This window comes from Procambarus clarkii, chromosome 6 (genome assembly GCF_040958095.1).
Source record: "Procambarus clarkii isolate CNS0578487 chromosome 6, FALCON_Pclarkii_2.0, whole genome shotgun sequence".
Lineage (NCBI taxonomy): Eukaryota > Metazoa > Arthropoda > Malacostraca > Decapoda > Cambaridae > Procambarus > Procambarus clarkii.
The window spans coordinates 39,243,871-39,257,579 of record NC_091155.1 but is presented as its reverse complement, the minus strand read 5'-3'; the positions used below and the strand labels follow the sequence as shown (position 1 = coordinate 39,257,579).

General features: G+C 45.4%; 2 protein-coding genes across 6 annotated transcripts in view; one reads left to right on the top strand and one right to left on the bottom strand.

Annotated features, from left to right (window-relative positions):
• Window positions 1-13,709, top strand: part of Rpn1 (regulatory particle non-ATPase 1) — a 674,509-nt gene that overhangs the window by 336,002 nt on the left and 324,798 nt on the right. The window lies entirely within an intron of this gene.
• LOC123754113 (glycerol kinase) overlaps window positions 1-13,709 on the bottom strand; it is a 266,318-nt gene that overhangs the window by 189,151 nt on the left and 63,458 nt on the right. For all 5 annotated transcript variants that reach the window (XR_011223551.1, XR_011223553.1, XR_011223552.1 and 2 more), the window contains one exon: window positions 10,096-10,313. Coding sequence is in view for 2 of the 5 variants with exons in the window: in XM_069308583.1 (XP_069164684.1) it covers window positions 10,096-10,313 (218 nt within the window). In the remaining 3 variants the exon portion in view is untranslated. The remainder of the gene's footprint in view (window positions 1-10,095; window positions 10,314-13,709) is intronic.

Below are 13,709 nucleotides of genomic sequence, written 5' to 3'. Positions count from 1 at the left end.
ATGGAGTTCTTTGGGCCTACCGGGGACCACGGCCAGAATCTGTTCCCTTCAGAAAGGCAAGGGGAGCAATGGCCTACAGAAACCCCCGTGTGGTTGGAAGCATTCCATGTCTGTCATCGACTAGGTCAGGCAGACCGGAGGGAGGGAGGGATGCCGGGGAGCTTCCGGGTCCCACCCAGAAAATGGCGTTTCATTACATTCAACGATGGTTTTCTGGGAGGAGCCCCTTTGGCTCCCCGGAGCTAACTACCCACAGAGGAAAGTAGAGGGACTTAACCGGGAGGCGGTCGCTGCGCACTCCTCAACTTGAAGTCGAGACCACTGGCTGCAACCACCGACCCAAAACGACACAGGCTCCGGAATGTGCACGAGGAAACGAGCAGCCAGAACCTTGTTCAACTGCCAAAAGCCCCGTGCCCAAATGGCAACCCAAGACATGGTACCATAGACCAGGGGTCTCCAAACTATGGCCCGCGGGCCACATCCGGCCCGCCACATAATTTCATCCGGCCCTCCAAACAAATCCCTGTGTGGTGGCCTTGAAAAAATAATTATCGTACAAATGGCATCGCAGAATTATTCAAAGCTGGGGCCGCTGACTGGTGGCGCTCAACCCGAGTCAGTTTTCCTCTCTCTCGATAGTGTGACGCACAGATACTAATACTGGTAGGTATGTGTTGTGCATTACAACCAATCAGTTGTGTATAACTGTATATTGTGGGGATGGAGGGCGAGTGGGGCTTCGCTGCTTCCGTTTCAGGGAGCACAAACACTGTACAATATTCTTTTCTCTGTACTTTGACAATGCCTTTATCTTAGTTATACAAAATAGCAATAATACTATTGTAGCCAAAAATATTGCATGTTTAAAATAGTTAAAATGGTAACCATTAAGTTTATCAACGAAAGCTGTTGCCATAATATTTACCACTTTATAATAATATGCTCTGCTTTTTAACACCACATACAAGCTGTTTTTTTCCTGTAGAATTTATTTCATTTATTTTACCCTTATGTTTTCAGATATGGAAAAGATAAAGAAAAGAAAAGTGGACAGTGAGTGCCGTCGGTTCAATGACGAATGGAAGATAAAGTACTTTTTTGTGATAGCAAATGATAAAGCTTTATGCATAATATGTAGAGACAGTGTTGCTGTTCTGAAGGAATACAATATTCGTCGGCACTATGAATCTAAACATGGCTCAAGTTATTCTCACATCACAGGAGCAGAACGCACTAAAAAGTTTGAATCATTTCAGCACAGTCTGCATTCTCAACAAGCTGTTTTCAGTAAGAAAAAATCTGAAAATGAAAATTCAACTAGAGCCAGTTACAAAGTTGCCTATGTGTTGGCTAAAAAAGGAAAACCTTTCACTGATGGTAGTATCATAAAAGAGTGTATAGTGGAAGCAGCAGGAGAGGTATGTCCAGAAAAAGTAAACCTCTTCAAAATGATAAGTCTTGGGTCAAATACTGTTGCTCGTAGAATTGAAGATTTAGGAGGCGACATAATTCGGCAAATAAAGGAAAAAACAAAAAGATTTTGTTGGTATTCTCTTGCGTTGGATGAATCAACTGATGTGTGTGATACTTCTCAGCTCTTAGTATTCATTCGTGGTGTTGATAGTGAATTTAATGTGAGCCAAGAATTAGCATCAGTTCACAGCATGCACACCACAACAACTGGAGAGGACATTTTCAATGAAGTAAGTAAAACTATGACAGAATATAACCTGGAATGGAAACAAGTGCAGTGTGTGACAATTGATGGAGGAAAGAATGTCTGGGACAAAGAAGGGTTTGGTTGGGCAAATTACAACAGCTTGTGAGGTTGGAGGATTCTCAAAACCCATTTTTCTGCATTGCCTTATCCATCAACAAGCATTGTGCCTAAAATATGTTGATATGTCTTGTGTCATGAAACCTGTTGTTTCTGTGGTTAATTTCATTAGATCTCATGCACTCAACCATCGCCAGTTCCGTGATTTCTTGAAAGAAATTGATGCGGAGTTTGTTAACTTGCCTTATTATACAGCAGTTAGATGGCTTAGTTGTGGAAAGGTTTTGCTGCATTTCTTTGAGCTCAGATTAGAAATTGATTTATTTCTCACAGAGAAAAATAAACCTCAGTCATTATTATCAGAATGTGAATGGATTTGGAAATTGGCATTTTTTGCAGATATGACAGGTCATATGAATAACTTGAATCTGAAATTGCAAGGCAAAACAAATTTGATCAGTGACTACTTTGTTCATGTCAAGGCATTCAGAGCAAAACTTGCGCTACTTGAAGGCCAGGTGAAGGTTAAGAATTTTGCTCATTTTCCATGTTGTGAAAAATTTCATGCAGAAAGTAAAGTTGAATTTCCTTTTTCATTTGCAAATGAAATAATTTCAGATTTGAAAAAACAGTTTCAGAAGCGATTTGCTGACCTTGATGCCAAAGCAAATGAAATCAGGCTCTTTCATAATCCATTTGACTGCAATGCTGAAAATCTTCCAACTCAATTTCAAATGGAAATTATTGATCTCCAGGCAGATGACAGACTGAAAGATAAGTATAGAGAAGGAAATCTGATTGAGTTTTATAAATGCCTGCAGCCAGATCAGTTTCCAAATTTGATAAAGTTTGCTTGTAGTTTTGTGTCCATTTTTGGTTCAACATACTTGTGTGAACAAACTTTTTCCAAAATGAAGTATGTGAAATCTAACTATCGAGCAAATTTGTCTGATGATCACTTGAAATCAATTCTTACAATTGGCTCATCTAATCTGGAACCTGATTTTAATGAAATTTTGAAGTCAAAACGACAGTATCATTCGTTACACTAATTTGGTTGCATAAAACTAAAGGCAGGAATCTATTTAGTTTACCCTGATTTTTTCCAAAAAGATATGTTTTAATTTTTCCATGTTTATACTTTAATATTTGAGGAAATAAAATTACTGGCACTGATTTTTTTTTTGTTTTTTTTTTCATTTTTTATTCCTCCGGCCCGCATAAATATGGGAAATATATAATGTGGCCCTTACATTGACAAGTTTGGAGACCCCTGCCCTAGACGGCAGCAAGAGCAGCAAACTTACGAAGGTCATAGGCACGGGGGATAGACCGCAAGCTGGCTAGCTGGAAGAACTCTGCGGGCGACCTGGGAGACCCGCACCCACGAACAGGGAAGAAGGGAACCGGATCAACCCAAAGCGTGTCCGGACACAAAAGCTGTGGCACGCAATAACGGCGAAAGCCGCCATCGGACACAACATGATGCACCCCCGGCCCAACCAACCAAGCATCAACAACCCAGGGACCCCTCCATAAAGCAGCAGTCCCATTCTCCGCCGAAAAAGAAGGAGACGGCTGCAGACGAACAAAACCAACACGAAGACTGAAAAAGCAGAAACTTCTGTGCCGAAGGAGAGCAAGCAGCACCCCAACCTGACCCCCAGAGGCCAATGCCAACAGAAATGGAGCCCTGGAGAACAATCCTGAACCGAAGGGGCCACAACCAACCGAGAAGAAAGAAAAGAGCACTCTGTCCAATGACCAGGACGGCTCAGGCGGCGCAAGAGCAGGCCAGAGGTGAAACAATGCACGAGACAGCTTGTGAAATGGCGCAGAAGTAACATCAATAGCAAAAGCAAGCAGAAGCGGCTCCGCCAGCTCCGCATGATACGAGGCGACAGTATGGGGCAAGATGACGGCCCCAAACCCCCACAAGAGAAGGACAAGACCATGCCAACAACGGTTACTGAAGAAGGGACAGAAGAAAAGGAAGGTCCTCCAAAAATCCCACACTGCCACCAAGAAGAAGCATGCAGGTGGGACACCACCAACAAAGCTAGCCGACCACCAACAGAAGGTGAGACACTCGAGACAGAACCAAACCGGCCCCCCCGCCCTGGGCCAATCGAGCCTAAGAAGAGGCGGACCCAGGGGAACATCTCAGGTGCGACCACGGGACCAGCAAAGCCGGAAATCCAACCCGGCAAAGGAGGAGATAGAATGTCCGCCTTACAGAAAAACATCCCAACGCCGGCAAGCCCGCCAGAAGATCGGAGACAACAGTCCCGACTCGCGATTCTAGAGAAGGGAAACCGAAAGACCGTGAAAACGCTATCAGGCCAGGTAAGCCAGGAAACCAGGAACCCACATCTGGCAACAGGAGAGCCAAAAGGCACAAACACACAACCATGTGTAGAATAAAATGAGAACAGAAAAACAGAAGAAAAAAACAGAAGAAAAAACCCCAGCACCGATGGCCAGGGACTAGAGCGTAGAAGGAAGACTAGGAACGAAGAAGGCAAGTAGCAAAACGGGAATGAAAGGGACACGACCAACAACACAGAGCCACTGGTCACGTCCCAACATACCACGCCAACAACACAGTTGTGTGACACGTCCCAACACAAGACGAAAAGGAAAAAAGGCGCAAAAGTACGCCGCAAGACCAGTACCCGAACCATGGAGTACTAGCTACGAGGATATGATCACCACATTTAAGATTCCCAAAGGAAATAATAAGGTAGAGAAAGACTGACTACGGGACCCCGGGGGCACACGCACCAGGGGACACCGGTGGAATGAGAGCCCAAACGAGCCAGAGAGAGAAAGGAAAGAAGGATCACAGTGTCAGAGTAGCAGACAAGCAGAGCGCATGAGGAAGCGACGTGGTGGAGGATGACACCACACACAGCTTCAAGTGCAGATAAGATAAGAGCCCAGCAAGCTCATGAACCTGCACATGAACGAATGACAGGTGAGAAGCGGGACCAAAAAGCCAGAGCTCAACACCCACAAACACAACAAGGGAAGGACAACTAGGTAAGTACTGTACAGAGAATCCAATGTACAGTATATGGAAGGGCTAAGCCAGGCACTGCAAGACATGCAAGGAGTGACCGACCCAGAGAAGACCACGAAAAACGGGGCCGTGACCTCCCTTGTAACCATTAACCCAGATGAATAAGTACGGCCCCAGGAAGAAGCACGGAAGGGCCAAACAAAATCCACAGCCAATCCCCATCATGTATCCACAGCATGAAAACTGCAGCAAAACGTCACCTCAGAACATCCAGACAGGAACACTTACCCCATACAACCCGTTCTCGCAAATTCGAATAGTCAATATTGACTTATTAACTACGTGCATAGGTGATATACTAAACATAATAGATACCCTTAAAAAGCTTCATAGAAAACACCAACCTTACCTAACCTTGTTAGTATCTTAAGATAAGCGTCTTATTGCTTCGTAATTACAATTATTACTTAACCTATACCTATAATAGGTTAAGTAATAATTGTAATTACGAAGCTATAAGATGCTTATCTTAAGATACTAACAAGGTTAGGTAAGGTCGGTGTTTTCTATGAAGCTTTTTAAGAGTATCTATTATGTCAGTATGTCACCTATGCACTTATTTAATAAGTCAATATTGACTTTACGAATTTGCGAGAACGGGTTGCCCCATAACACATACCCCCATCATTGTACCTCATAACCTGGTGGAGGTAGAGCCACTATCTGGACTCAAGCATGGACTGGACATGCATAAGAGTGGGACCGGATGGGTATAAATAGGAGCTGCCCCTGTATGGCCAAATAGGACTGCTGCAGACACCTGTGCTCTGATGTTTGTATAATCGTATCCAAAAACACCAACCAGCACCTGGCTGAAAGAGAAGCCACACTGTATAAACTCCCCTGCAGAACGTGTAATTACCTAAGTGTAATTACCTAAGTGTAGTTACAGGATGAGAGCTACGCTCGTGGTGTCCCGTCTCCCCAGCACTCTGTCATATAATACTTTGAAATTACTGACGGTTTTGGCCTCCACCACCTTCTCACTTAACTTGTTCCAACCGTCTACCACTCTGTTTACAAAAGTGAATTTTTGTATATTTCTCCGGCAGCTTTGTTTCGTTAGTTTAAATCTATGACCTCTTGTTCTTGAAGAATCTGAGGAATTCTTCCCTATCAATTTTATCGATTCCTGTTACTATTTTGAAGGTAGTGATCATATCGCCTCTTTTTCTTCTATCTTCTAGTTTTTGCATATTTAATGCCTCTAACCTCTCCTCATAGCTCTTGTCCTTCAGTTCTGGGATCCACTTAGTGGCATGTTGTTGCACCTTTTCCAGTTTGTTAATGTGTTTCTTAAGATATGGGCACCACACAACCACTACATATTCCAGCTTTGGTCTAATACAAGTTGTGAACAATTTCTTTAGTATTTCTTCATCCATGTATTTAAAAGCAATTCTGAGGTTAGAAAGTGTAGCATAGGCTCCTCGCACAATGTTCTTTATGTGGTCCTCACGTGACAGTTTTCTATCTAGAACTACCTCTAGATCCCTTTCTTTGCCAGAATTCTTTAAAGATTTCTCACATAATTTATAGGTTGTGTGGGGTCTATGTTCTCCAATTCCACATTCCATAACATGGCATTTATTCACATTAAATTCCATTTGCCAAGTGTTGCTCCATATACTTATTTTGTCCAGGTCTTCTTGAAGGGCATGACAATCATCTAGGTTTCTTATCTTCCCTATTATCTTAGCATCATCAGCAAACATGTTCATGTAATTCTGTATTCCCATTGGTAGATCGTGTCATGACACAAAGTAGCCGAAAAGATTTCGGGAGCACCGCCAGTGGAAGAAGGCAGCGCCGCACATGCAGGAGAAGAGTAGGGTAGAGACGAAGGAGCAGCCCCACACCCATACGCAGGGAAAACCCAGCGTCCTCCTCATAGCAGCAATACAGAACACCTCCAGGAGCTACGGGGCACGGACTGGAGAATTAAGAAGAGCGAGAGGCGAAGCACCCGAGAGAAAAAAAGGATGCAAAACCTCAGCTCACGTGCACACTGCCCGTATCAAAATAAACAACCACGGCACAAGCGCAGCAGGGATGCCAGACGTGGGTCGCCCAGATGTCGCGAGCTGAAGAAAGAAAACACGAATGTGATGAGAAAAAAAAAGACAAAACACTTGTTAATGACCAAATCCCATATGATAGTACACAGGACAGCCGCCAACCGTACTCAAGAAGAGCAGGAAGGAGCGAAAAGAAACATAGCAGCACAGCTTCCCATTTGGGCTACAAAGAGCCCAACCGGGCTACAAGGAACCCAATCTGGCAACCCTGTGCAGTGCAGGACAGTGCACGGAGAGAAGAGAAACACGAAAGAACGAAACAGGACCGAAAACCGAGAAGCGTGGAGAAGGACCAACAAGCCCCAGAAAGGACGGAAAGACGACAGACATTCCAAGAATACGGGAAGAATCAAAACCTTCCCGATTCTTCTAGAACAAAGAAGCAAGCGCGAAACACGAAGGCACAGAAAACAAAGTCGCACCCGAGCCCAAAAGTCATGCAGATCCCCGAGAAGAGGGGAACACAACTGTGAAGGCCCATCCCAAGAAGGAGGGTGGAGAAATGTACCCACCGACAGGACGGACCCAACGGTTCAGACAAGGAACCGAACCTGGGGAGGGGGTCGACTCACAAAATACATGTACGGAGGTTGGGGGGGAGAAAAACCCCATTCCTTATAACCACAAGCCCTGCCCAGAGGGTAGAAAAACCCAGGCAGGGTCAAATGTCAGCCCCTCACCAGCCCCAGAACCCACAAGGCAGGTCCTGGGGCCGAGCCGTTCCCACAAAGCCCCAGCCTCATAAGAAAAGCCCAGGGAAACTGGACAAGTACTAAGGAAGGGAGCCCACTGGCAGACTCATGCAACACGGCTGGAGGAACAAGCTCGAATGTCTCTGTCGCTACCCCGGAAGGGGGAATTCCCCAAGACTGCCCGAGTCTCAAGACCAGCCCCTACCCCAAACCCACAAACGATAAGGAACCAGATGCAGGGAGGAAGGGGGGGGGGACCAAAACGGGAAAACCAATCAAAACGGGGCAGCCCCGGGGCTCCCGGGAAGCAAACGACCAAGCGTGTTGCACCACCGAAACTCAACTTGCAACGCCCGTGCTGCCTGCACCCGCTTAGTCAGCATAAGACTGGGTAATCAAGCCACAAACAAGCAACAAAACTCGCAGGGCTTCGGGTCAAAGGTGCCAACGACCCCACAGGCAGCAGATGGAGGCAAAACAGTGAGAGTCATCCCTGAGACAAGGGAACAGAGCAACCCACGAATTCATACAAAGCGAGGGGGAACTCCGGGGTCACATCCACCGGACCCGTGCATCCCTGTGGGGATTCCCAGGGTCCTGAGCGTTTACCAATAGGGACGCACGCCGAGGTAATCCCATGCAGGGTACTGTTAACCGGTGCCCAAGTCTACTAAACAACCTTCTAAGAACTGAATCCCTGGGACATGTACACTAACGGGGACCTAGCAGGGGAAACCACCGGAAGAAGGAAAAGTACGCAGTAAACAGGGGGCGAGAACCAAGGCAGACCCCCACCAGGCAGGCAAACAAAAAAAAAAGAAAACCCTGCAAGAGGACAGCGTACCCAGGCGGAACAGAGCCGGCTGCTATGATTGGTGAAAAGCTGCGCAGTACCCTGCGCCCCTACCAGTGCAAACTGCCCTTTACCCCAAGGCGAACAAGGGAGACAACACCCTATCACACAAAGGGCAGCTAAAAACCAAGCAGTAAATGGCCTAGCAGGGGCAGAACCCAAGGAACTTGTGGAAGGTGACCCCAAGCCCCAAGGGCAGTACTTACAGGGCATCTAGGGAAGGAAACCCTAGGCGCATGCAGCCCGAGTACTGGAGAATCACTCCCGGCTCACGCACCACCTAGAAGACAGACACCACACTCTGGGTACAGTGCTGAAACAACCACCGTAGCCAGAGTACACGACCTCAGCCTCTAGCATCAGCCTAAGAACTGTGGGTGGACAGCCGGCGTGGGAGGTCTGGGGCTCCTCCTTTCCCCTCCTAGGGAGGGGGGGAGCTGCGCAGACGACGGAGAGGCGACGTGTGACGTCATGATCGTTTGCTCGTTTTGTTTAGGAGAGTTCTATCCACTTGTTCGGCATTTGGGCATTTGGTAGCAATATTTTCACCAGAATAGGGGTTTGTTTCGGGATGCTTACCTTTCTGGGTGCCTGACCCGGTCGATGGCAGACATAGAATGCTTCCAACCACACGGGGGTTTCTATAAGACCATTGCTCCCCTTGCCTCTCTGAGGGGGCCAGGTTCTGGCCGTGATCCCCGGTAGGCCCAAGGAACTCCAAACACGACTGATGCTAAAGTCTGACATTAGCATACCAGCCTGGATAGCTCCGGGGAGCCGAAGGGGCTTCCCCAGAAACCATAGTGAAAACGAAAAACTCATAATAAATGATTTTTTTTTATATGAATATTTAGTTCAAGATTGATACAGTCCGCTTATGGAAATCCAGGCCATTACGTCATATTTGCAGCCACCAATAATAGTCACAATTATGATTTTGATATGAAATTATTCACCAATGATTGTTCTATCATGTGCCATATTCAAAATAATAAATACATATAGATATTTTATTTATAGTGGATGTAGGACTTCTGGTCTTTTCTCATGGCGGGGAGGGATAGCCTGGGGCTGATTGGTAGACGGAATCGGCCTCACCTTATATAGTTCATTCAAGCAAGTACACAGTGTAATTAGTACTGTTATTCTTATAATTAGCATTGTTAAAGCTAACTGGTGTTCCAGAATGCAGGAATAAAATGGTTTGTTATTTAACAAAGCTGCCTGATGACAAGAGTACACTTGAGAAGAAAGGGCCTAATAGAAGACATCCTTATATAGAAATCTAATTGTTTTATAAACTTACTTAAGAGAAAGTGTTTCATGATGATGTACAAAGGAAAATACTCTATTATAAAAGTGGAATGAATATACATGCAAAAGTTACAGACTGAAATGAATATACTTCACATGAATTAAGAGCTGAAGGACTTGCAAAATTCTGAAAATTGGCGATGTAATACAGTACTGAACAGTTTACACATCCAAGAGCATTGCTACTTTGTGGTATATTACTGTATATTATATTTTTAAAATAAAAAAAAGCTAGACACGTTGTTTATGCCACTAAGAAAATTTAGCCAAATCGGCCCAAATTTAAGCTAACTCACCCACAAGAGCCAACTATCAACAGTGCCAAAAAGAAGGTTGCCCTTTTTTTCCACTTCTTGAACCTCCTTCACATTATCCAAAAGCCAACGCAATTTTAGTGCTGAGAAGTAAGTGGTAATAGGAAGGCCACAAAGATCTTTAACATAATCTTTGTTTTGTCCCGGAGTCTCCTTCAATAGCTCTTCCACTGTGCTTGCAGTACGTGCATCTAACCACACTGCAAAAAAAAAATTATTTTTAGAAGTACAAGCAAATGTCAGTAGATTTAAATTTTTTTTACTGCACCATGTAACTGAATATTTTTTAGAACATGCTGTACTTACAAAATAACTTACAATTATATTATCTCTCTTAACATTTTTGCTGTAGTACTTTGTTTAAGCTCATTGAAAATATGGGTCCAAAATGCATCTAAGAAACTAAAATTAAAACTTGAGCAGTTTTTCTGGGATGGCCCACTCGGTAGATATCTTGAGGTTATCTTGAGATGATTTCGGGGCTTTAGTGTCCCCGCGGCCCGGTCCTCGACCAGGCCTCCACCCCCAGGAAGCAGCCCGTGACAACTGACTAACACCCAGGTACCTATTTTACTGCTAGGTAACAGGGGTATAGGGTGAAAGAAACTCTGCCCATTGCTTCTCGCCGGCGCCTGGTATCGAACCCAGCACCACAGGATCACAAGTGCAGTGTGCTGTCCGCTCAGCCGACCGGCTCCCCAAAGTTACAACCTGGCAATGGCCAAGAGTTGGAGAAAACACCGGGTCTGCACACACACACACACACACAAGAACATTTCCCATGAACCAGAAGCAGAATTTGATCTACTCAAAGAGCCAAAGGAGAACGTTGGGATCAGAGTGCCACAAAAGAGAGAAAGCCACCTCAAAAAGCAAAATCACTCCAAAGGAAGCAACTCTTGGAAAAATGTGTAACACTGATGAAACACAACAAGCACCTTCCAAGGATACCCAATGTAACACTGATGAAACACAACAAGCACCTTCCAAGGATACCCAATGTAACACTGATGAAACACAACAAGCACCTTCCAAGGATACCCAATGTAACACTGATGAAACACAACAAGCACCTTCCAAGGATACCCAATGTAACACTGATGAAACACAACAAGCACCTTCCAAGGATACCCAATCAACCTGGCTGTGACTCATACTGTGACTGAGCAGCCACATCAAACAGCCGGGTTGATGAGTCCAGCAAAAAGGAGACCTGGTCAGAGACCAGACAACAGGGATGTTGATTCTCAAAATCATCAACAGGTACATAGGTAGTTACACAACGCAAACAACTGTTACTGTAGTGACACTACTTTCCTCATACACTTGTCTGCTGCTATTTATCAGCGAAAGCAAATTCGTGCACGCACACTCCACTCCCAAACATTTTCCTCTTTCCAATTCCTGTAGTTGCCTTCCCCTTCAAGTGTAAATACAGTACCTCATTGGTCTTTCGTATTTTCATTACTTTGCCCTTGTTGGGAGTGACTTCTACCAACCATTTGTTTGCCCACTCGTGGAATTTCTCAAGGTCTCCCTGTAACTTTCATGATCTTGGATGCAATTTTTCCAGGGAAATATCAGGTGATAAGGAAAGAAAGGACAAAGAGATGGAGTGGGAGTTGCACTACTAATACAGTGGGGCCTCGACTTACGATGGTAATCTGTTCCCAGAGACGGATCATAAGTCAAAATATTGTAAGTCAAAGCGATTTTTCCCATAAGAAATAAAGGGAATTGAATTAATCAATTCCCCACCCTCCAAAATATTAACTTACAAATACATTTTATACTGAATACAATTGTTTTTTCCAACTACAATACAGTACATACGTGTATCTTACCTGTATGGAGGACCCTTGATGGATTATGGAAGATGGTGATGGGGGGGGAGGGGAGGAGGAGAGGAGTTACTGTTTGGAAGGGGAGTCCCCTTCCATTATCACATCAGACAGTGATGATTCCTCTGGGGTACACTCTCTCCTACATTCTGCCTGCATACCACTAGGACCTGGTTGTGGTTCACTGCTTCATTGTCTTACTAAAAATTTGTCGAGAGACACTTAGTTTTTTCCCTTCGTTTTAACATTTGTCTATAGTGATGCATCACCGTGTCATTGAATAGGTTAAGGCAACGGCCTACTACAACTTGCTCTGGGCGAGTCGTTTCAACAAAAGTTTGCATTTCTTCCCATAGTCTACACCATAGTCTACATCATAGAACAACTGTGGACATCTTCAAGAGGAAACTAGATTTATTACTCCAAGGAGTGCCGGACCGACCGGGCACTGGTGGGTATGTGGGCCTGCGGCCCGCTCCAAGCAACAGCCTAGTGGACCAAACTCTCACAAGTCAAGCCTGGCCTCGGGCCAGGCTTGGGCAGTAGAAGAACTCCCAGAACCCCATCAAGCAGGTATATGTGGGCCTGCGGGCCGCTCCAAGCAACAGCCTGGTGGACCAAACTCTCAAGTCAAGCCTGGCCTCGGGCTGGGCTTGGGCAGTAGAACAACTCCCAGAACCCCATCAACCAGGTATATGTGGGCCTGCGGGCTGCTCCAAGCAACAGCCTGGTGGACCAAACTCTCAAAAGTCAAGCCTGGCCTCGGGCCGGGCTTGGGCAGTAGAAGAACTCCCAGAACCCCATCAACCAGGTATTAACCAGGTATAGTCTTCACTACATACATAGTCATCCAAATTAATAACAACTGTTCAACTTCCCCAAGTGTTTGTGTTCTATGTTTCGTGATTATTGATACGCCTCTTGCCACTTTAGCATTCATAATGTCCTTTTTCTTAGCCAGTATGGTGGATACCGTTGACTGAGATTTGTTGTACTGCCTAGCTTGTTCAACAACCTACACACCATCTTCATATTTACAAATGATTTCTTGTTTTTGATCAATGGTGATTCTTACATGGGTTTTTATATGTTGAACCTTACCACTGACTTTCTTGGGATCCATGCTGTGATATATAATAATTACTATTATGTTCAAAAAGCAAAAAACCAGCGTTGAATGTAATGAAACGCCATTTTCTGGGTGAGTCCCGGAGGTTCCCCGGAGCTTTCCCAGGCTGATATGCTAATGTCAGACTTTGGCATCAGTCATGTGTATGGAGTTCTTAGGCCTACTGGGGACCACAGCCAGAACCGAGCCCCCTCAGAGAGGCAAGGGGAGCAATGGCCTATAGAAACCCCCGCGTGGTTGGAAGCATTCTATGTCTGCCATCGACCGGAACAGGCACCCAGAAAGGTAAGCGCCTCAAAACAAACCCCGATTCTGGTTAAAATTGCTACCAAAAGCTGAACTAGTGGATAGATCTCCCCAACAGAAAACAAGCAAACTAGTGTGACGTCACACGTCGCCGCTGTCAGCGTAGCTCCCCCCTCCCCGGGAGGGGTAAGGGGAAGCCCCAGACCCTTCACGCCGGCTACCCACACCTCAGTTCTGAGGCTGGATGACAAAAACATGAAAAAAACACCGACTGGAGGAAGGGAGGGATGCCGGGGAGCCTCCGGGACTCACCCAGAAAATGGTGTTTCATTACATTCAACGCTGGTTTTCTGGGGGGAGCCCTGTCGGCTCCCCGGAGC